This window comes from Trichechus manatus, unplaced genomic scaffold, assembly GCF_000243295.1.
Source record: "Trichechus manatus latirostris isolate Lorelei unplaced genomic scaffold, TriManLat1.0 scaffold00059, whole genome shotgun sequence".
NCBI classification, from domain to species: domain Eukaryota; kingdom Metazoa; phylum Chordata; class Mammalia; order Sirenia; family Trichechidae; genus Trichechus; species Trichechus manatus.
The window spans coordinates 5440274-5464650 of NW_004443995.1; the positions used below are offsets into that span (position 1 = coordinate 5440274).

The 24377-nt window shown below is 39.9% G+C and overlaps 1 protein-coding gene across 3 annotated transcripts in view; it reads right to left on the minus strand.

Annotated features, from left to right (window-relative positions):
* FHIP1A (FHF complex subunit HOOK interacting protein 1A) overlaps positions 1-24377 on the minus strand; it is a 292671-nt gene that overhangs the window by 73448 nt on the left and 194846 nt on the right. For all 3 annotated transcript variants that reach the window (XM_023733549.1, XM_004378826.2, XM_023733548.1), the window contains exons 5-6: positions 21164-21322; positions 19087-19173 (exon numbers count right to left, since the gene is read on the minus strand). In XM_023733549.1, coding sequence (XP_023589317.1) covers positions 19087-19173; positions 21164-21322 — 246 coding nt within the window. The remainder of the gene's footprint in view (positions 1-19086; positions 19174-21163; positions 21323-24377) is intronic.

The window sequence follows — 24377 nt, forward strand, 5'->3', positions numbered from 1 at the left end:
AACCAATGTCATAAAACAGCATGTGTGTTACTGTTACATGAGAAACTATCTGTTCTGTAAGCCTTCACCTGAAGTACAATAAAATATTAAAAAAAAAAAAAATGCTTGGTGTTAAATTAGATGTTCTACCTTCTCAACTCCCCCAAAAATCTGTGATTCTTTAATTATGTGTAAGTGACATGACATTAAAAGCTAACTTAAGCTCTCTGCCTTGGTAATTTTATTTTCCAACATAACCAACACAGAACTCTATTCTAACGACGTGATAAGGGTGCTAACCACTTCCTTTTGATACATGTATTTGACCAATTGCATACATATTGAGTGCTTTTCATGTGTACAGTATGATACTAGCAGTCGAGGATACACAAAAGAAGTTTAAGAAACATCCTGTCCCTCAAAGTACTTACTGACGTTGGCTGATAAAACTCAGATGATGAAACAAGTACTAAGCTGCATGACGCCAACGGAAAGCTCAGTAGCAGTTTAGAGATGAGAAAAATCCGTGTGTGCTTGAGCACAAGGCTTTAGCCCAAAGTGGGGCTTGTACTGGGACTTAACAGATGGATACATTTTGGACAGGCAGATAAGAAGTGGAAAGGAACAGGAACAGAGGAACAAGAAAACCCAAAAAACCAAACCCACTGCCGTCGAGTCGATTCCAACTCAGTAGAACTGCCCCATAGGGTTTCCCAGGAGTGGCTGGTGGATTTGGACTGCCGACCTTTTGGTTAGCAGCCGTAGCTCTTAACCACTACAAACAAGAGTAGACTCTAAAGAGGGCAGTGAGGACACAGATATGACTTCAGATTTGCATCTGAAAATCATGAGGGGAAGGAAGGTTAATAGGTAGGATACAGCCAGATTAGGAGGGGTTTTCAAAACCAGGTGAACAAATCAGGAATATCTTCTGCAGGGTAAAGGGACCATTATAAATTCATGGGCATGAGAGTGACATTTAAACCACCTCATTTGTTTTTTAAATATGAATTCAACTGACCCATTGCCATCAAGTCGATTCCGACTCACAGCGACTCTACAGGACAGAACAGAACTGCCCCCTAGAGTTTCCAAGGCTGTAATCTTTCTAGGAGCAGATCACCAGGTCTTTTCTCCCTTGGAGTGGCTTGTGGGTTCAAACCGCTGACCTTTCAGTTAGCAGCTGAGCGCTTAACCACTGCACCACCAGGGCTCCTTTAAATACGAATTACTACTTCCTACTTGGCTTGTTTTCTAGGTTGGATTTTTATAGAAGTGACAGAGAAAACCGAAGTCTCCAATCCCATAGAAAACCGAAGTCTCCAATCCCAGAGAAAACTGAAGTCTCCAATCCTAATGTTTCCTACCACATGAAGGATGTCCTAGCAGAGTACTTCTGGCCTCTCTCAGAAACTCTTCCTCAGGGAAGGAGGAATAACTTGTCATTTTGATGAGTCTGGGGATGAGATTGCTCCTTTCTTCTGGGAGCCAGGTTTCTACTAGGAAGTACACATTCTTCTCTGCCTCTCCATGGCACAGGTGCTACCTACGCAGGCTTCACAAGAAAGAGCCTGTGATAGTCCAGTGCTGTGTCTGGGCAAGTCTGTCTAATTCTGGGATTCAGTTTTAGAAAATCTTGCCCACAGGTTAAGTCCTATTCTCCAGTATCAGTTTTATTGCTAATAAAGGTACTATTTTCATCTACCATCTGCTTAATTCATTTTTCTTATTTCCCAACTTGTCAGAACTCAGATGGGGAGGAGAACTTCTTTATACTTCAATTAAACTATATTCACATTCCTGAAACCTCATCACAGGTCCCTCAGTACACAGTTTCCATTTACACTGATTCACATACATGCATTATATTCTAGGCCGAGCGCTTCAAAGAAATGGTACTGCATTCCAGACACTTCCGGCTTACGGCAAATGACAAAGGTGGTACCAAGATAAATGTACAGCAACACACAGGCGGTCCTAACAGGAATTCAAAATTGATGGCTGTATGCTTAGACCCTCACCACCCTCCTGTCCCCCATCCTGGCATCTCCTCTTCTCAGCTTCCTGATGGCCCAATGCTTTCTGGATGTCCAAAGCCCACACCACCCCACAGCACTAGATATAACTTCTACCATAGTAATCCACAGAAATTATATTTCCCCCTTTCCATACCAACCAACCCCCTTCCACATTGTTTAAATATTCTAGTCCCCTCTGAGTTAAATTAACAGGATGTACACAAGATGAATGAGTTATGAGATTTACCCTTCTAGGGAGCAACTACATTCTAAGGAATTAACATGTGATGTGACTCTAATTTATAACATGTTGATTATGTGAGGATGAAAATTCTGAGTACGCCTTTCCCACTTGGGTCACTGTCAACACCCCTTGCATCCCTACCCTCAAGACAATTAGACACACAGGCTATGGAGCTACCTGTATCCCAGGCACCATTTCCAAAGGAAGAAAAAAAAAGTTGTTTACTGTTATTGTTATTATTATCATTAGTTACTGCAACTGTTAGTGGTAGTTCCAGAAATAGCTCTGTGCTTAGGCTTTACATACATCACCTGAGTTAATTCTCCCTGGCCGTGCAAGGTAAATAATTAGATCATCTTACAAATGAGAGAATTCACAAAAACTTGCCCAAAAGTACGCAGTAAGTGTCAGAGATGAGATTCAAACACAGGTCTGCCTGATACTAAATTTCATGTTTTTCACACTATTTTGAGGAAAACAGGCCCAGACAAGAATTCTACAATTCCCTAACATTCTTGCCTCCTGCCGTCTAAAACAGAGTAATAGCCCCTTGAAACTGAATGTTTGTATCAAACCATGTAGACTGATTAAGGTCAAAGAAATCATCTCCCATTTTAAGAATTCAAATCATGGTGTTTTAGAGGAATTACTACCCACTTTTTCCCCTTTTACCACACCATCCTTCCTCTAACAAACTCAGCCACATTTGTCAGAAGAAAGCTGCTCCCAGGGACAGATCAGGACATTACCCCAGAAAATAGCTTCTCCAAGAACCCACTGAGCACCTTACTCCTGGAAGCCATAGGAAGATGTGAAAGTCATCATTAAACCAGCAAGAGAAAAAAATGCACTGACAGAGACACCAATTTTCCTACCGTCACTGGGACAAGGGCCAACAATAAAGAATCAATGCCCTCAGATCATAATAACACATTAAAATGCCACCCACAAAAGCATTAACTTCTGGCCCTCACTGTTTCTGACCATCCCTGGAAGTACTCACATTCCTCAGATAGTGCACAAAGACTGACTCCTACCACCACTTCCTACAGATGTAAAACTGGAGGAATTTAAACATAATGATAACTTTATTACTCCAGCCACAATACAGTACACTTCCTGCTCCCAAAGCCTCGAGGAGAATCCAAACACTAAACCCACTGCCACCCAGTCGATTTTGACTCATAGCAACCATACAGGACAGAGTAGAACTGCCCCATAGGGTTTCCAAGGCATAAATCTTTATGGAAGCAGACTGCCACATCTTTCTCCCATGGAGCAGAAGGTGGGTTTGAGCCACCAACCTTTCAGTTAGCAGCTGATCACTTTAACCACTGTGCCACCAGGACTCCTCACCCAAGGAGAATACTGGTTATCAAATATGGATTTCCAATGTTCAAATAATTAAAAAGCCAGAAAATAGACTTGACACTACCAAACTTGATTTGCAATATAATGTTTCGCATTTTCAAGAATACCATACACCAATTGTTCTCAACCCTAGTTCCATGTTAGAATCACCTGGGGAGCTTTTAAACACTACCCATGCTCATGCCTCACCCCATCCAGTTAAATCAGAATCTCTAGTTGTTGGGCCGGGCATGCCCTGGTGATTCTGGGTGAGATATGCACCATGGTGAGAACCACTATCAAAAGCCTCCTGGGCATTATGAACATCAATTACAACTATGTATTTCAGCTGATGGAGTAACAAAAGAAAAAAAAAAGTTTTACTGAGCTGCAGTATTTTGGAAATACGAAGATGAGCAATGACACTCTTTCCAAAGGAGACTCAGCCCAAGAGGCCACAGACATTTCAAGTCACACAGCAAAGGGGGTGGTGAGATCTCCCTGCCTGTGCTGCCCACTCAGCCATCAAGTTATCTGGCTTCACAGATACCATCTTCTACTACCTGCCACATAAGACAAATATTTTACATAGCTTGTGAAAGGATTTAAAATCTCTATTGAAGGAAAATAAAGAAGGAATTTGGAAGCTTCCAAAACCTTAATTTATCCAATTGGGTAGCAGAATACTGTACACATTCTTAAATAAGTTAATCACCCAAATGAGCATCAGAGGATTTCCCAGGAATACTAGCTGGATTTGACTAATTCCCAACTATGATGGGAAGAAGGAGCCCTAGTGGTGCAGTGGTTAAAGCGCTCAGCGGCTAACCAAAATGTCAGTGGTTTAAAACCACCAGCAGCTCCATGGTAGAAAGATGTGGCAGTCTGCTTCCGTAAAGATCTACAGCCTTGGAAACCTTATGGGACAGTTCTACTCTGTCCTACAGTATCACTATGAAATTGATTCAATGGCAGTGGATTGCTTTTGGCTTTTTATGACGGGAAGGCCCATTACAGAAGAGCTAATGTTTTGAATTAATGAGTAAAACAATCCAAACACTGGTTGAAAAAACAAGGTCGATATACTACCCACTCCTTTACCCTACTTCCACCATTAAAAGTAAGAAGAAGCATGGCCAATTATTTGCCTTGTTTTTAGCACTGTAAAGCACAAAGTAACCCTGCCATCATTCTGTGCTGCTAACTCCACTCTCATGATAAGAACAAAGGGTTTCATGTGAGAATCTACAGATTACTGAGTAAAAATATTTTCCATTCTTCTTCTTAAAGTAGGGCCACCAAAAAATTAAACCTGAGAGCATCTTCTTAGATCCACTAGATGGTGCAAGCTCTCCTTCTCAAGCAGACTTACCAAGAGGAGAAGCTCAAGACAGACTCAAGATGCACACCCAAACATCCCCTGCATTGCACAGGAGCCTCAAGAGAAGGGGATTTACTCTGTAAGAATCATTTCTATTTTGCAATTAAACAAAGCGTAAGGAGAACTTTTTTCTAAATTCTACACTGGAAGCTCAGGAGTTAAATGTATGCCAAGGAAGGAATCGTGGAACCAGGATTGACTGCGGAGAAGAGTATTAGAAACAGCAGGATACTGAACCCTTGAGATCTGGAGATCTGGATTTGGTCCAAGCTCTGCCAATAATCAGTCAGCTGTGTGAGCCTGAGCAAGTTACTTACCCTCTCTGGTCCTAAATATCTTCATCTGAAAAATGAGGATCTGGAACTAGACAATCTCTAGAACTATGTCTATCCTAAAATTCCATGAGTGTACATAACATAATATGTTTCTATCTTCAATTTAATCTCTCCATTTAGATTTGGCCAGAACGTTCTTTTTTTCTTCCTCTTTTTATTGTTTTTAATTTATCATTCAAAAATTTATGCACATATTGTTTTGTGGCATTAGTTGCTATTCTCACAACATGACAGCACACTTCCCCTTCCCACCCCAGGTTCCCTGAAGAACAGAACTCAAATTCATGTAAAAAGACCAGACTTAATGGTCTGACAGAGACTGGAAAAGCCCCCGAATCTACGGCCCCCAAATGCACTGTTTCTAGAACTGAAACCATTCTCGAAGCCCACTCTTCAGGCAAAGATTAGACAGGACTATAAAACAAAAAATAATACACATGAGGAATGTGTTTCTTAGTTCAGTCAGATACATGAGACCAAATAGGCAGCTCCTGCCCAAAAGCAGGATGAGAAGGCAGGAAGGGACTGTTAAAAATTATCCAGTTTTGTCTTGTTTTTTAATATTTTATTGTGTTTTTGGTGAAAGTTTACATAGCAAATTTCATCCTCATTTAACAACTTCTATACATATTGTTCAGTGTCATTGATTACATTTTTCATAGTGTGTCAGCATTCTCATTATTTCCATTTTGATTGTTATGATTCCATTAATCTAGCTTCCCTGCCTCCCCTCCTTACCTTCTCACCTTTGGTCTAGGGTAAATGTTTACCGTTTGGTTTCATTTAGATGATTATTTAGAAGAACACAGTACTCACAGGTAATATTATTTATTTTATGAGCCAATCTGTCATTTGGGTGAAAGGTAACCTCCAGGAGTGGTTTGAGTCCCAAGTTTAAACGTTATCTCAGGGCAAAAGTCTTGGGGATTCCTCTAGTCTCTACAGGTCCAGTAAGTCTGGCCTTTTTCAAGAATCTGAGTTTTGTTCTACATTTTTCCTCCATTCTATCTGGGACCATCTGTAGGAACAGTGGAGTAGTGCTAGCCGGGTACCATTTAGATCTTCTGGTCTCAAAGTAGGTGAGGTTGTTTTTTGTGTAGACCATTAGTCCTATAGGCTAATTTCTTCTTTGAGTCTTTGGTTTCCTTCTCTTTAGCTCCGGACAAGTAGAGACCAATACTTGTATCTTAGATTGCTGCTCACAAGCTTTTAAGACCCCAGATACTATTCACCAGAATAAGATGTAGAACATAACCTTATGCACTATGTTATGCCAATTGATCGAGTTATTCTATGAGACTATGGTCCTAAGCCCTCAAACCCAGTAAACTAATCCCGTGAGGTGTTTATGTCTAGGAAGTATCCCTAACTGTGCCCCCTATGTGCTTTATTTTATATATGAACATATATACAGCACACATAAACATGTATATACTTTTGCCTACAGCCAACACCTATACATGCATATCCATACATTCATATGTACCTTTGTATACATACATACGCACACATGCCTATATAACCACACACATATTTTTTAGTTATTACTATTGTTGCAAAATTGTATATATTACAGTATTTCCAAAGTCATCCTTTATTCTTGCGTACTTTTTAGTGTCATCATTTATCTTGGTCAAGTTGTGCTGACTTTACCCTTACTCAGTATTGTCTTTTGAATCACCAAAACTAGCAAATGTCTACTGTCTAGAAAGTGATTCCCCCTCCCATCCCTGGTAACCACCAAAGAATGTTGCTTTCCACATGTATACCTATTCTTGTTTTTTTATAATAGTGAGATCATACAATATTTGATCTTTTGTGATTGACTTACTTCACTCAGCATGTCTTCCAGATTCATCCATGTCATAATATATTTTGAGAACTCATCATTATTCCTTATGATTGCATAGTCTTCCATTGTGTGTATGTACCACAATTTGTTTATCCATTCATCTGTTGATGGGCACTTAGGTTGCTTCCATCTTTTTGCTATTGTGAACAATGCTTCAATGAACATAGGTGTGCATATGTCTATTTGCGTCATTGCTATTAGATCTCTAGGGTATACTCCTAGGATTGGGACTGCTAGATCATGAGGTATTTCTACTTCTAGCTTTATTGAGGTAAATCATCCAGTTCTAGTAAAGCATTTAACATAAATATAAAGAGCACACATGCCAATCCATGTAGTTTGATATCTTGATAAACAACCATGGAAATGATATATTTCCAATTACTTTTAAGTTGATAACTCATAAGCAACTCAAACCAAAAGCAGCAAAGAAAAGTTTGCCTAGCTTGTACAATTTCATCTCTACATGTAGGGAGCATATTTCAAACGTGAATCTTGGAGCCATCACGGATTCTTCAGTAATGTTTTTTGGTTGTGTTCCTTCTGCTTCTTTCTATAAAATATCTATACTTTCCTTTATATTTTCCAACAATATCTGTCTCTAATCTGGTCGTTTCCCTTCTAGATTTTTATAACATTTAAGAGTTGTCCCACTTTCAGCAACAGCCATCTCTAGCCAATCCTAGAGAGCCCTTCCCTCATGCACCTCACTTGTCTCCCACTCCATGCCACCAAGAGCGCCAGCTGTCAGCCAAACTTTAGTTCATCAACCTGCCTTGATGCCAACAGCTCTATTAAATCTCTCTTTAGCTTTCTCCTCTCACCCCCTTGCATTTACTCCACACATACCTAGTCACCATGTCTATGTTCACACATTCACTTATTTATTCAAGAAACATCATTTAACACTCATTATGTACAAGGTAGTGTGATAGATATGCTGCTATATTTGTCCAATGAATGGATGAATAAGTAGATACGGAAAAAATGGTCCCTGCTCGCATAGTGTTTACCAACTAGTAGGAGGGGTGAGACATATTAAACGCATAATGATCATACAAGGTAACCTTTTAGTGCCACATGAATGATACCAACCAAGCTCTATAGAAGTAAACGACAATTGTGGATGCCTGGCAGGATCATGGAAGACTTTCAGAAGGAGGTGTTATGTAGTCTGGACATTGGAGGATGAGAAAAATTAGAATAAGTACAGTTGGAAGAGAAAGTCATCTGCGAGGTGTGGAACCCCTTTGCAGTAAACAATTTGGCCTTTGGTCTTGGTTCCTGAGAGCAAGACCACACCAGAGGCCAATGCGTAGGGGCCAATCTGACAAAGAAGGGTCACTTGGGGGCCCCAGTGCTGACTATGCCTCAGGAGGCCACACTGTGATGCCAACAAAGACCTTGGAAGACAGAGGCTCACTGGAGCTTTCTGGTAGAAGAGAGGAACATTCCGCTCTGGGAGGCTAAGTACATCCCCTAGGGCCATGGAAGCTCTGTGCCAAGACCCCTCTTGGACCTCACCCTTTGTTTCTGTATCCTTTCTTCTTCTAGATAAAGACAGCACTTTCCCTGCACTCTGTCAATTGTTATATCAGATTACTGGACCTAACAAATACAGAAGGGACCAGTACCCACTGACCTATCCCCAGATGAATGGTAATAAGAGAAATGGCTACACTGGCAGCTACGGTCTGAATTGATCAGGGGAGGGAAACTGACATTTCCCTGGACTGCTGTGACACTGATTCACAGTATCTCGTGTGAAGGGAAGGCATAAATAAGCACAGGCATTTATGTTCAATTCACAGTCAGGGTACAGATGGCAAAATGAATCTATGAAAAGAGGAGTAGAGGAAGTTTGGTTTAGCCTAGGAAAAGATTCGAATATTTGGGTTCTACATATTCTATGTCTCTGCATTATTTCTCCTTAGGTACCTTAATGTCTATAATTATTTACATATTTCTTCTTGGCAATATGCCAAACTTTATAAATTACAGAGCAATGAAAGAGCTGCTCAGTTACCTAAAACTATGATTTTCCAGCAACTATAATAACAACAAAAACAACAAAAGTAATAAGAGCTAACACTTACATAGCACCTTACTATGTGCCAAAACCCAAAACCAAACCGATTGTTGCACAGTCGATTCCGGCTCATAGCAACCCAGTCCCTGTTTTAAAGAATCAACTCACTTAATCCTCACAAATCCTAAAAGGTAAGTTCTATTACCATCATCTTCATTTTTTAAACGAGGAAAATGGCTCATAGAGGCTATGTGTTCTGCCCAAGGGCACACAGCTAGCAAGTGGCAGAGCTGGGATAATAACCCCAGCAATCTGATTCTAAAGTCCACACCATATTAAGTCCTTTGCAAATAACTTATTCACTGGATACCACTACATCTAGGTTTATGTCAATAAATACATCTGCCTTCATCTTTGCTTTTTATTTTAAGTCTATTTACTTGGGCCAGCTTTGTGTCTTTTGTTTGTTTGTTTGTTTTGGTACAGCATTATAGGGATCGGGGTGTCCCAAGACACAGTGAAGCTGGTTTTGGACCAAGGTGATAATATAGTCGGAATCAACTTGATGTCAATGGGTTTTTTTTTTTTAATAGCCGATTAATTCACTATTTGTTCTGCAAATATGCAAAATGAGAGGAAAGATTTGCACTTCCAATCATATAACAATATGCTCAGGTCTCCACTGCACACATGCCATGTTTCCTACTTGGAGCCTCCATGTCTATGAAACATTCAAAGATACAGTACTTAATTACGCTGGAAACTTAGCATAAGACCTCAGCATTAGTTACAAGATTCTCTTTTTTTAAAAAAAGCAAATGTTCCAATAGGTTCTCTTACTATGTCCACATTCTCAGAGGCTTTCCACAATAAGCATAAGACATTTCATTATGTTTTCACAGTCACTCCACAAGAAAATAGTTCTGGGATAAATAATGGACTCTCAGGCTTTTCTATATACCGATAAAAGGAAAAGTATATTTATATAAGGATCTAAGTACGTGTGTGCATCATCTTTCCATTTAATAACCTAGAATGTGGGAAGTGAAAAAAAGTAACAATGGTTACAGTCAACTGAAGAAAATCTTGCAATCCTATCTTTATTGTGTAACCTCAAATTACAATGAGCACTCATTTTCTTTTCTTCCCAGAACACCAGTGCACCTTGTGGGGCCTGGTCAGTGGTGGCACTGCAATTTTTTTATAGTATATTGTCATAACAACAGTGAGCGGCCAGTCCTGCCATTCCCAAGCTGATAACATTTCCATTTGAAACAAGTTTTATGGTACTGGCATCACTGTTCACATGTCTTAATAGCACCACACTAGAAAGCAAAGATGATTTCATAGTAATAAACAGTTGAACTTGTCTAGCATCCCGAACAATGGGAGTGTTATGGATTCAGTTGTGTCCTTCAAAAAGACAGGTTTGAGTCCTAACCTCAGTACCTGTAAATGTGACCTTGTTTGGAAATAACGTCTTTGAAAACGTTATCAGTTAATATGAGGTCACATAGGAGTAGGGTAAGTACTAATTCCATCTGAGTGGAGTCCTTCTAAAAGAGCAGAAGAGACACAAAGAGATGCAGAGGGAAGACAGCCACGTGAGGATCCATCTACAAGCCAAAGAAGGCCAGGAAATGCCTGAAGCTACAGAAGCTGGAGAGACAATAAGGGATCTTCCCTTAGAGCTTTCCAAGAGAACATGGCCCTGCCAACACCCTAAATTCAGACTACGTACTAGCCCCAGAACTGTGAGACAATAAACTCCTGTTCTTCTAAGTTCATCTATTTTGTGGTATTTTGTTACAGCGGGCCTAGGAAAACTAATACAGGGCGGTGTCTCTCTCAGTCACACACCATACACACCCCAGGGACTGAACCACATCCTTAGAGCCCACACTTAAGAACCCAAAAATCTCCTTTTACTACTCACCTTTAGATACTACTTTGACCTATGTTACCTGCTTTGAGGGCTAAAATAGCTTGCAGGGAGGCAGGGCAAACCTTATCCTCATTTTAATACCTTGCTAGTTTGGAAAGGGTTTAACAGCTTCCCAAAGTGCTTCTATCTACCTTCTTGTTTGATGTTCACCGTAGTCCTAGGAGGTTGACAGGGTGGGGAGTATGACAGATGACAAAACTAGATCCCAGAAGAGTTACAACACTTGAGATCACACATAAAACTAGAACCTATGTCTTCTGATTTCTAATGCAATGAAATAGCATAAATAATAAAAATACTAGGAGTAGGGCGTAGATCAGTATTTTTCCAAGTGTGGTCCTTGACACACCTGTTAGTTGTTGTTGTTAGGTGCCATTGAGTCAGTTCCGACTCATAGCAACCCTATGTACAACAGAATGAAACACTGCCTGGTCCTGCACCATCTTCACAATCGTTGTTATGCTTTAGCCCATTGTTGCAGCCACGGTAACAATCCATCTTATTGAGGGTCTTCTTCTTTTTCGCTGACCCTCTACTTTACCAAGCATGATGTCCTTCTCCAGGGACTAATCCCTCCTGATAACGTGTCCAAAGTATGTGAGACTTAGTCTCGCCATCTTCGCTTCTAAGGAACATTCTGGTTGTACTTCTTCCAAGACAGATTTGTTTGTCTTTTGGCAGTCCATGGTACTGGAACACCTGGGTGCTTGCTAAAGTGCAAATTCCTGAGCCTCAACCCAACCTATTAAATTAGAATCTCTGGGACTCAGGAGTTTGCACTTAAAAAGTTCTCAGGTAATTGTCTTTGCACATTTAACTTTAAGAACCTCTGGCATTGAGAATTGGGACAATTCATAGATAGGAAAACAATCCTATGAACAACCTGAGTTGATGTCACCTTCTTCTCATCCTGAGAGAAATATAGTTGAGAAAACCCAAACTTATGCATTCAGTGAAATAAAGTAAAAGTGTGATAAGAAACAATAAGCATATTATCTAAAATCCAAGTGAAGTGACTAAAAATGGGATAAAATTAACTGGCAAGTAACATACAGTGTCATGCAAAGGATGTCTCAGAAACCTCATTTTAGAGATTCAGCTGGTTAGATTAGTAAATAATAACAGGCAATACTTATTTAGGACTAAGTACCAGGGGCAATGAGAAGTGCTTTAAATGCATTATCTCATTTATTCTTCACAAGAACTCAATGAGGTAGATATTATTATCTTATAGATCCTATATGTAAAATGACGATATTTGTTCATAGTCACATTGCTAGTTAAGTAGCAAAGAGCTAGAACTCAAATAAGATCTCTAACTTCAAAACCCATGTTTTGAACTGCTAAGCTTGACTGCTTCCCAAAGTTGTAGTCATTGAATATAACGCATTAACTGAATGTATTAGATGGTGCACACTAACTCTTAGTTTTCAATTAATAAATCAAGTATTTCCAAGTCAAAGCCTGTTAAATAATTCTCACTAAAATCTTCTAGGTCTATTTAATAGCTGGCTCTCACTGGATAGAGCAATTATTAATTTAGGCTATCTAGAGCCGGCCTGTTTAATACGATTTTTCAATCCAAGTTTAATAGTGCTACTGCCACTCCATGTTACATAGCTGCAGGCCCACGACAGGACCGGGCCTTTTAATTACCTCGTTCATCTGCGATTACTGACTGACTACAGTGATCGTTACATCTGGCCTCTCCTTTCCTGGTACTTTTCTGTTAAGTCCAGGGTAACTGAGGAGTCAGAATGATTGTTGGGTCCCCACCACTCCCATCCCAGCTGAGCCAGCCTCCTTAGCTATGTTTCCCTCAGTCACAACTGGATTGCCAGCATTGGACAGTGACCACAACAAAACACAGGCACCAGGTGCATTAAGTTTTCCTGCTGAGCTCAAGCAACCAGAGTTCACAGGCCTTTCCCAGCTGCTCTATGGCCCTAAAGGGACACCCCCCTGCCCTGGAGCCAGCTGGAGCCTGCCTGTGAAGGTGTGGAGACAACAGCAGCAGCTTTTAAGAGGAAAGGCCTCATTTTCCAGGATATCCTTGAGATTCTGTCACTTTACACCAGACCAGTGGTTTGAGGGCCAAGGTGGGCACACAGGTGTGCTTCCAGCACAGTGGAGGCCAGAATATTCTCAGTAACTGGCTTATCCAGGCATGGTGAGAAACAAAGTTTCATATGAACAATTACAGTTCAGCATTATTACAGGGTGAGGAATGAGCAGATGGCAAGAACAGGGCAAGACAACACGGTGATAGAAACCATGGGTCAAGAATGTAGAGATGGGTATTAAAAAGCAAATTATAGAAATGCATAAGTAGAAATATGAAATGTAGATACCAAAACATGATTCCTCTATATATCTTTCAATATGGTTCACCCCGGACCCGGGGTCTAGTGTGGGACTCCATCACTCAAGGGAAACCACAAAAGATTTTAGAAAAGAACCACGTTTGAGAAATAAAATCTCAAAATTCCAGGGCCAAGATGGCATCCTAAGTCTGTGCATTTGATTCTTTCTTCCTTCCAATTTTCCACTGAAAGGAACGACCTAATCAATGAAATTCTACAGCATAACTGGAAACTAGACATAAAACTCCAAGGTGTTTTTCAACAGGAAGTGGTCCAGAGGACAGCAGAGTGACAAAGAGCACTGACATGCTAGGCATCCAAAAATGCAACAGGACATCCGCTGTAAGAGCAAGGAGGGGAACTGATCTTCTACTGTTTTCCCACCCAGAAGACCCTCTCCTGTCTCCTACATTAGAGATTCAGGAGGAAGGCTGGACAGGGAAATGGAACCAGGCAACGGCTAAGTGGCAGGCACTGTCCCCCTCCTCACTGGAGACTGAAAGCATGACGGCATAAGAGACCAGTGTACTCCTCTGTAAACTCAGCACCCAATTACAGCTCATTAATATTTAATAACACTAATAATAATTTGAAGATACTAACTAATTACTCTTAAAAATCCTTCAGTCGCTAGTTTTACTAGGCATGAAGTCCAAAACACGCATCGCCAGTGAGAGCCCAACTAATGTGGTCCCAGCCCACCCCACCACATACTCACTAATAGCAAGAGGGCTACAAACAAGTGTGACTGCTCCCAGCCTCTCAAAATTTCCATCTTTTCTTCTCTAGGCCCCAAAACATTTCCATCCATCAACCTAAGTCAATAACCAATGAATTATTGAGCTTGCAGGATGCAAATCATGAATATATATGTGTGTTTGTGGAAGACAAGGTTGTAAAACAAATGGGCTCCACCATGACTTCTATGAACCCAGCACACATGCCTTTAAAGAAATGGCTGAAATTACTCTACACATGTATATTGTTCAAGCATGGTTTTAGCACGTACGAGATGGTGGAAAAAATCAGTTTTCTACATTTTTTGCTTCTGGTTTTCCAAGTGCATTTGTATGGAATAATTAACTGAATGAAACACAGCTGGCTGCTCTTTGCAAAAACCAAAGGTACAGGCTTTCTTTGAGGTCACAGTTATCACTGCAAAGTCTGTGAGGTGCCTGGAGAAAAGGCTGGTGTGTAATTATTTTCCCATCCATCCATCCCTTACTTTCAGCACGCTTCCCTCCCTAAAGGTCTCCCTCCATTGACCACACACAGCATCAAACTTCTGTCCTAATTTCCTAATGATCTGCAAATAAAGGAACCGAAATAATCCACAAAGCATAAGAATATCCTCATTCACAAGACACTTATCAGAAATGATATGACTGAGACCAGGTTGCTGCTTATGCAACCCCTTCCCTCCACACATTCTGCCAGTCCCCCCTGCTAGAGCCAAGGCAAGAGCTGACACCATCTTCGGCTACTATTGCTATCTGCTGGTGTCCTGCCAGCTCAGGACCCCTGAACAACACACCCAACAAAGATTCCTCCAAGCCAGCTACAAAGCAAATCAGCGTGTTTCATGTCTGTCTTCTGCTGTTCCTCAGCCTGTTAACTGCATTTAAAAAAAAATAAAAAATTATTATTGATAATCCTTTTACTAGGCCATTGCTCTCAACCTGGGGACTTTCTTCCACTGTGATCATCATTTCCATACATGTACTGATCACCTGAAATATACAGAACACAAGCTACCCTCTAGAGCAGGGGTCAGCAAACTTTTTCTGTGATGGGCCAGAGAGTAAATATTTTACACTTTGTCGGCTACATATGGTCTGTAACATATATTCCTAATTTTTTTTTAACAACCTTTGAAAAAATGTGAAAACTATTCTTTGCTCTTGGGATATACAAAAACAGGCCACAGGCCAGATTTGGCTCATGGACCATAGTTCACCAAACCCTGCTCCAGAGGCATAAAAAGAGCACACAAATAGACCAGAGGGTATCAAACTTTTTCAGTCCGTGGTATCTTCAGTGTATCAGTAATTTTTTCACAGCATCCCTAAGCTAAAAGAAATACCCAATAACCCCATTTATTAAGTATTTAGGTCCAGTTTAATATGTAGTTAAGTCCTAACAGCTTAGCACCTGCTGGGCACTCAAATCGTAGAATCAGACTGAACACTGACACCCTCATTTCCTGTTCCACACTGATTTCATGTGGTACTTGCTTTTAGCACGGCACCCACCGAAAATCGAGCTTTGCAAAGATACAACCACACTGAATGATATGTATACAATTCAGTGTTGAAACTGTGGACCACCTGGAACTAGTAGTTCATGTCGTGTCCGAAAGATGGCGCTGTGTTTCCCTCATAAATTTAAAATAGCTCACAGGGCCCCTGAGAAGCTCCAGGACTCCTTGGTGCACTGTTTGAGAACGGCAGATATAGACTCTTCCAGGGGCATCAGGAAGAGGTGGGGAGACAGGGTTAAATATCAGACTACACCTAACAACAGTCATTCAGTGCTAAATGACTGACACCGGCCGTCCCGTGGATTCCGACTCATAGAGACTCTGTAGGACAGAGTAGAACTGCCCCATAGGGTTTCCAAGGCTGTAATCTTTACAGAAGCAGACTGCCACATCTTTCTCCCACGGAGCAGCTGATCGGTTTGAACTGCCAACCTTTCTGTTAGCAGCCAAAGGTTAGCAGTCAAGCACTTAACCACTGCCCCACCAGGCTCCTTGACACAGGCACTAAGATCTACAAATTCTAGAGAAGACAGAAGCCCAGCACCCCCAAAGTCAGTGACTGCTGTGGGAGGGAGGGGGATTTAAGCTGGTCTTTGAAGGAAGAATAAGACCTAACAACAAAAGAAAAAGGAGGAGAACATTCCAAGCAAAGGAAACAGACTGAGTATAGAAAAGCCTTGAGACATGAATGAGGATGGCATGGAACAGGGTGCTGCAGGAGATACTGTAGACTAAGGAGACTGTAGGAAACAGAGCTACTGAAGGTTTTAGAGGAATGGTAATGCATTTACAGAAGTATTTAGAAAACTTAATCCAGCAGTGATGTGTGAGACAGCCTGCAGCAACCAGGCCCGTTAGCAAATACTACCTGTGGTGAGGTGTGTGGAGATGAAGGCCTAAATTGACATTGTTAGCAGAAGAACAAAAAGGATCATATTAAAGAACCTTATGAAAAAAATACTGGCACTATATGAGGGGAGAGTAAGAGAAAATATTCAATAATAATCAAGGTTTCTAGGCCAGGTAACTAGGAAAAAATGATATTATTCACTAAAAAGGAGGTATGCAGTAGATGAGCTGAACTGGCCTAGAAAGAAATGTATTATGAGCTTGGTTTTTGTTATTCTAAGTTTGAGGGTAAGCAGGTCATTCAGCAGATTTTCAGGCCTTTCAGGCTATATGAGTAGAGTTGAAGCCCCTGGGTGGTGCAAATGGTTTGCACTTGACTACTAACCTAAAGGTTGGCGGTTCGAACTTGCCCGGTGGTACCACAGAAAACAGGTCGCACACTTAACCATTGCACCACCAGGGCTCCATGCCCTGGGGAGAAGTTGTCTGCAATGTATAAAAGTTAAGGAACCTTAATTATGGGTTGGAAATTTAAACCTAATATAGAACTTTCACTCTCATTTTATATATCCAGTATTGACTGTATTTTTTCCTCAGTAAGCATGTATTGACTTTATAATTTTTTAAATATCATATTTTAATTATGGGCATAATTGAGAATAATATTAGTTAATATACGTAAAGTGCCGTATCAGATGTTAACTATCAGTCTCTGTGAACAACTGTCTGGCAATGTAGCAGGTGCCAGCACTCTGTTTGGCACTTTAACAAACATCATTCTATTTGTGTGCTGTTCTACCAACCTCCTAGGTGTAAGGCACTGTGCTCAGCACTGGAGATACAACAGTGAGCAAAACAGATGTGATCCCTACCCCCAGGAGCTCACAGACCACTGGGGAGACAGACACTGAATAAGTAATTGCACATTTAATGATTTAATTCGACTTGTGGTAAGTACTATGAAGGAGAAACACAAGAAGTGACCAGTCAGATCCTCACAACAGCTCTCTGTCCTCAATTATGGATAAACAGTTATCGTTAATATTCACAACATTAAGACACGCTAATTCTAATAACATAAAATATCCTGAGCAAATAACAATTATAATAATTATCATTAGTATAATAATGACTTGGGAAATTATTTCATGTCACTAGGTCAATGAGGAAGAGGATGCAAATAAATGAGGAAGAAAGTCTACAGGTGTGAGAGTACATATGGAAAATTACTGGCAAAGAATTTCAACAGTACTGCTGTATTCCTCCAAAGAGGTATATTCCTCCAAGCAGCGGCTTAAAGACCTTCAATATGAGACACCCCACTCCACCTCAGAACGTCAAGATACTAACAGAAGGACAACCTGGATACAAACACAGGTCTGTATTTTCTGAAAATATATGTCCCATAATTTCTAAGACAGATCTAATTTCAGAGACTTGGTCTCTAAAAATATCCTGCAAATTTCAACATTTTTATGTTTAAACCACATTTCCAAGACTAATTCTTGAAACTAGAGACAATATAAAAATCCTAGTCAGACCAAGTACCCTGTTGATTTTCGAAAAGAAGGTCACGATGCTCAAAGGACATTAAATGGTGAGAGATGAACATCTTTCATCAAGGTCTGATGCTAGAAACTAGAAATCCATCAGCATGTACAGCCAGGCTTCAAATTGCCATAATCAAGCATTCCTGGATTCTATAAAATCAGAACCCATGAAAATGTAGCTTCATGATGTGAAAAGGTGGGCATTCCATCAAAACAACATTTTTAGTTGTTCCTTGCTTCTCTCCCTGCCACAGCTGGTGAGTCCAATAATTTGACAAACTAAAACCCTCTGAACTATGTACTGTGCATGTCTCTTAGTGAAGAAAAAACTACTAAAAATTAGAATTCTGTGTCCATTGGTATCTCCCTGACAGCTCACTAAGCAAAAGATATCTGTTAAATAATTATATAAAATGAGAGTTTCATACGAATTCATGGTGGTGATAATGAGACAGCCAACACTTGATGGGACCTTAACTTGGTTTCACTTTAATTTCTGCTGTCACAAAACTCTTACAACAAAAAAAATTATCTTCTGTTAAAGAGATGACAAATCTAAGAGGCTTGTGCGACCACTGCCCCTCACATGCCCACACAGTGGACCTTGTACTCTTATGCCAGACGTTTGCTTCAGAGGACAGCTTAACAGAGAGTTCCAAGTAGCCATTACCCATGAACAAGAGTCTATTTGTCAATCCTAGTTTAGCCGACTATCTTACTTGACATTCACAATGCTGTATTCTATGACACCAAATGGATCCCATCATGCTTTAGCTATGACCATTGTTTAATATTGCTAAGAAATGCAGACAGAATGAGGAGAATAATAAGGCTAAAGCCACCATCAAGTCAACTACATTTGTTCACCTTTCTCAGTTTCCATCACTAGTACTATAAATAGACAAAAGATTACCATTAGCCAATTGCTGACCTTATGGAGAGCAGGAGCCAAGACCGGTACCAAGAATCCATTGTAAATGTAATTGACAAGCTGACTGCGAATCAAGGGGTGAGCCACCTAAGAGAGACACAGGTAGTCATGAAAAAGGCAAAAAGTTCAATCTTTAGGTCTTAAAGTCAACATTTCTATGTACCCTCTGAATTCAAAAAGAGAATTCAAATTTTGGCCAAATATTCAATGGTCAAAGAATAATTCAGACCTCAAACTGCCATGTAATTTTTTTTTTTTCCAGATGGTTAGTTCCAGTATAAACAGCTTGGCTAAAATTAGCAGAAACTGGACTTCCAAATTTAAAAGATTGGTAATTTTAAAGTCTCTATTTGAAAAAAGAAAAAAAACCGAGTATGTGTATTGTTGTTGTTGTGTGCCATCGAGTTGATTTTGACTCACAGTAACATTATATGACATAGGAGAACTGCCCAATAGGGTTTTCTTGGCTGTACTCTTTACTGGAGCAGATTGCTGGTGGGTTCAAACTGCCAACCTTTCAGTTAGTAGCTGAGAGCTTAACCACTGCACCACCAAATTTCCTTCTGAATATGTATAAGCATTCATAAATTTAAATTAATAATCTGAAAACTATAATTTTTGCCCCATAACTTCATCTAGGTTCCATCTCAATTTGTGACTAATCTTTTTAAAAAAGAATATAACTGTCAAAGTAAACAATTAAATACATTTATTTTGTGAACAGAAAGAATTTTCTCATTTTGAAGATGCATTTTCCAATAGTCATTTATTTTGGGGAGGAAGGCATTTATAAAAGCTTTTCATAAAAAATAGATACTGTTCCAAAACAGAAAACATTACCAGAGCTGCAGCACTTCTTATAATAATTAATTTTCAAAATACATTTGGCATGGTTAACCCTTTGCTAATATCTTTTGTAAGTAATACCCCTAAATGAAAAAATTTTAAAGTATATGGCTTCAATTTTAAAATATAGTATGACACATACAATTTCCCTGCTGTTACTCATGCCCATTATCTTTGCTTCTCTTTCTTAAAAAAAATAATAAAGTCAAACAATAAAGTAAAAAGCAATTTCTAGGGAAGTGCAACTAGATCTTTAAATTACTGATAATCTCTTTTGTGTGTACATTTGGGGAGGAACCAATAGTAGTTCCATCTTTTTTATTTCCACACACTTCTGCAAGAAAATGTTGATAAACTGTAATATTAAAAAAAACTTAAAATGTAATTCATTTACCTTACATATAAATAAAACTTCCTTTGACTTAGCAATAACAATGAGATGAGAACTAAAGTAATTTACTTGTATTTTCTTCTAGAAGCTATTTCTTTATTTGGTAGATAAAAAGATTATAACTAACATTTTTAACCCTACAATCACCATAAAGAAAATTTGATTTCATAATAAGACCAAAATTAAAGTAATATTTATGTTGTATAAAAATGAAACAATTTTTGATGGAAACCTACTACACATCCTTAAGTATACATAAAATCTGATTTTTTATTGAAAACAGTAACAAGGAATGTAAAGGTAAAAATCTAATCAAGAAGCCAAATATATAAGAGTTCAGCAGTTTTTTTTTCCCCCAAGCAGGCCGATTTCAAAGCAAATTTAATTTGTGTTGCTAAGAAGACGCTTAACTTCCTCTAATTCAACTGGGATAACAATATTCTTTATGTAGTATGCACTATTAAGCAAAATAAAGTGTTTTTCTTTGTACACTACCAAGAAGACCTTGAAGTAAAAACTGGTATAATCTGGAGTACTTAGAAGGCTAAAAATATCTATTTAATGAGTTAGACATTGAACTTATTTTTGATGGTTAAGTGGATAATCAAAACAGAATACTTTTTATAAAGAAGATAAAGAAAATCTACTAATTTTTTTCTCAATTAAAACTTCCCAGAAACCTATAAACAAACATTTTCACTCATCCAAGGGTACTCAGTATGCTTACAGCCTTAAAAATCTATTAAAATAGAAAAAAAGGAAAGCTTATAAACTAATCCTTTGCAATGCTTGTGTCCAGATGGGACCATAACAAAGGGTTCTGTTATTGTACTCTGGTACCTGGATGACTGCATTACAAAACTCCAGGGAATTCATGAACTGGACGAGAGACGGGAGTAAGAGCCAGTCGTCTTTAAGAAGGCAGTGCCATTCTTCGCCTTTTTCTTCTAGCTTTGTAGGTAGGGAAGAGTAGAGACCACTCAGCCCAGTTGCAAGAACCTGTGTTCAGAAATAAAAATATAATGAACTCTTTTCCAAAGTTCTTAACTTGCAGAAAACAGCTTCCAGGTGATGCCAATGCCACTGATCCAAAGACAGCACTTTAAGAAGCTAAGTATTGAAGGTATTAAAGGATATCAGCTAGCTAGGAAGGACTCAACAGGTGGAGACAGTAATGAAGGACAACTCCAGCAGAGGGAACAGCAGCACCAGGGGTATTTGGCAAATACACACATAGTTAATTTGGGCTGCTAATTTCCTATGTGCCAAGCACTGTGCTGGGGTAGGAGGGAGAGAGGGGAATACACACAAAAATGTATAAAACATGATTCCTGCCCCCAAGGAGTTCCGGAAAGGGACAAACTCATGAATAATACTTTATAGTACGAGACAATGAATACAAATACAGAGAAGGTACATCTCGCCATCTACAGGAGGGAGCCCTCGACTGAGACAGTCCAGGACAGAAGGTCTCCCAGGAAGTAACTATAAGTAGTTTCTTGAGAAAGATTCCTGGCAGCCATGTGAAAGGTCATGATGATGGACACTTGGCATGTCTACAACTTAGAAAAGCATTTTCATAATACAGTATTCCATATGATCTTGAGAAATGGTAGCAAGGAGAAAGAACTGGAGGCATGAGATCAGTTAGATGGGATGACAATGGCTCAGACAGAGCCAAAGTGGGTCTACACTGAAGCATGGGCAGTAGGAACAAGAAGGAGAGAAGAAATCTGAGTATCACATGTAGGCAGATGTGTGGGTGACCTAACCATGGCTGCTATCATTCTAGTATTAATCCAAAGCTCATGAGGTTTCCTTCCTCCCTCGGTGCTCTGTTCCTAAAATTAAATTGACAGCATTTGGGCTTGGAAAGTGAAGGTGGGTGTCCTAGTCATCTAGTGCTGCTCTAACAGAAATATCACAAGTGGATGGTTTTAACAAAGAGAAATTTATTCTCTCACAGTCCAGTAGGCTACAAGTCCAAATTCAGGGCATCAGCTCCGGAAAGGCTTTCTCTCTCTGTTGGCTCTGGAGGAAGGTCCTTGTGATGCATCAGTCTTCCTTTGGTGTGGGAGCATCTCAGAGCAGGAATCTCACAGCCAAAGGACACGCTCTGCTCCCGGCACTGCTTTCCTCGTGGTATGAGGTTCCCATGTGTCTCTACTCATTTCTCTCTTTTACATCTCAAAAGAGATTGGATTAAGACACTACCTAATCTTGTAAACCTCATCAGTATAAGTCATCATAGTGATAGAGTTAACAACACATACGCAAATCACATTAGATTATAATCATACAATACTGGGAATCATGACCCAGCCAAGCTGACAGATATTTTTGGGGGACACAATTCAATCCATGACAGTGGGTAAGAACTCAAAAATGTCAAGTTATCCAGGTTGGTCATTAGTAAAATGGTAATTAATGTCTTTATAATAGAGATAAAAATGTAGAAAAGGAGCACGCTTACTGCTTACGCTGACTGCTTATTTTATCTTATGGTGTATAAGGCCAGGGAAAACAATGAATTCCATCACACTGGAGGACTATGGACTGGAGCGTAATGCAGGCCAAGCAGCACTTTAGAGATCCTAAGCTGGCAGATGGACAGGAATGGCACATAATGGAGGCAAGGAAATTAGCTACAAAGGCATGACTCTAGCACAACCCTGAGGTTGTAAGAGACCGAAAAGAGATGGAAAAATTCAAAAAAATATACTAAGGTAAGCCCAAAAAGAAATAGTGAAGTACTCACTGACCTCACAGTCTAGTGAGAGACCAAGAGGCAACTGTAATAATTTTATAAATGCTCAGAACACACAATAGAAAGTTCATGGGGCTGTGCATGTCCACAAGACTCTACCCAGACTTGAGGGGTTCGGAGCAGAAAATGTTTGCAGAGGAAGTGATGTCCAAGCTGAGATATAAAGAATAAACAGGGATTAGCCAGGAAAAGAGTACTGGAAGGAAGACTATTCCAAGCAGAGGGAACAGCATGTACAAGAACTCAAAGGGGAAAGAAAAGATGGTACCCTCTAGGAACTAAGGGAAGCTCAGTATTGTTGGAGTACAGAATTAGAGGTGGAAAGAGGTTGGCAAGGTAAGCATGAGCCAGATCATGCAGGGTTTTGTTGTTGTTGTTAGGTGCTGTTGAGTTGGTTCCAACTCACAGTGGCCCAATGTACAACAGAACAAAACACTGCCTGGTCCTGTGCCATCCTCACAATTGTTGTTCTGCTTGAGCCCATTGTTGCTGCCACTGTGTCAATCCATCTCATTGAGGGTCTTCCTCTTTTTCGATGGTCCTCTACTTTACCACGCATAATGTCTTTTTCTAGGGACTGATCCCTCCTGATAACATGGCCAATGTATCTGAGATGTAGTCTTGCCATCCTTGCTTCTAAGGAGCATTCTGGTTGTGCTTCTTCCAAAACAGATTTGTTCATTCTTTTGGCAGTCCATTCAATATTCTTCGCCAGCACTACAACTCAAAGGCGTCAATTCTTCTTCGGTCTTCCTTATACATCATCCAGCTTTTGCATGCATATGAAGCAACTGAAAATATCACAGCTTGGGTCAGGCGCACCTTAGTCTTCAAGGTGACATCTTTGCTTTTCAACACTTTAAAGAGGTCTTTTGCAGCAGATTTGCCCAATGCAATGTGTCATCTGATTTCTTGACTGCTGCTTCCATGGGTGTTTACTGTGGATCCAAATAAAATGAAATCCTTGACAATTTGAATCTTTTCTCCATTTATCATGATGCTGTTTATTGGTCCAGTTGTGAGGATTTTTGTTTTCTTTATTTTGAGGTGTAATCCATACTGAAGGCTCTGGTCTCTGATCTTCATCAGTAAGTGCTTTAAGTCCTCTACACTTTCAGCAAGCAAGGTTGTGTCATCTGCATAATGCAGGTTGTTAATGAGTCTTCCTCCAATCCTGATGCCCCGTTCTTCTTCATAGAGTTCAGCTTCTCGGATTATTTGCTCAGCGTACAGATTAAATAGGTATGGTGAAAGGATACAACCCTGAAATGAACCTTTCCTGACTTT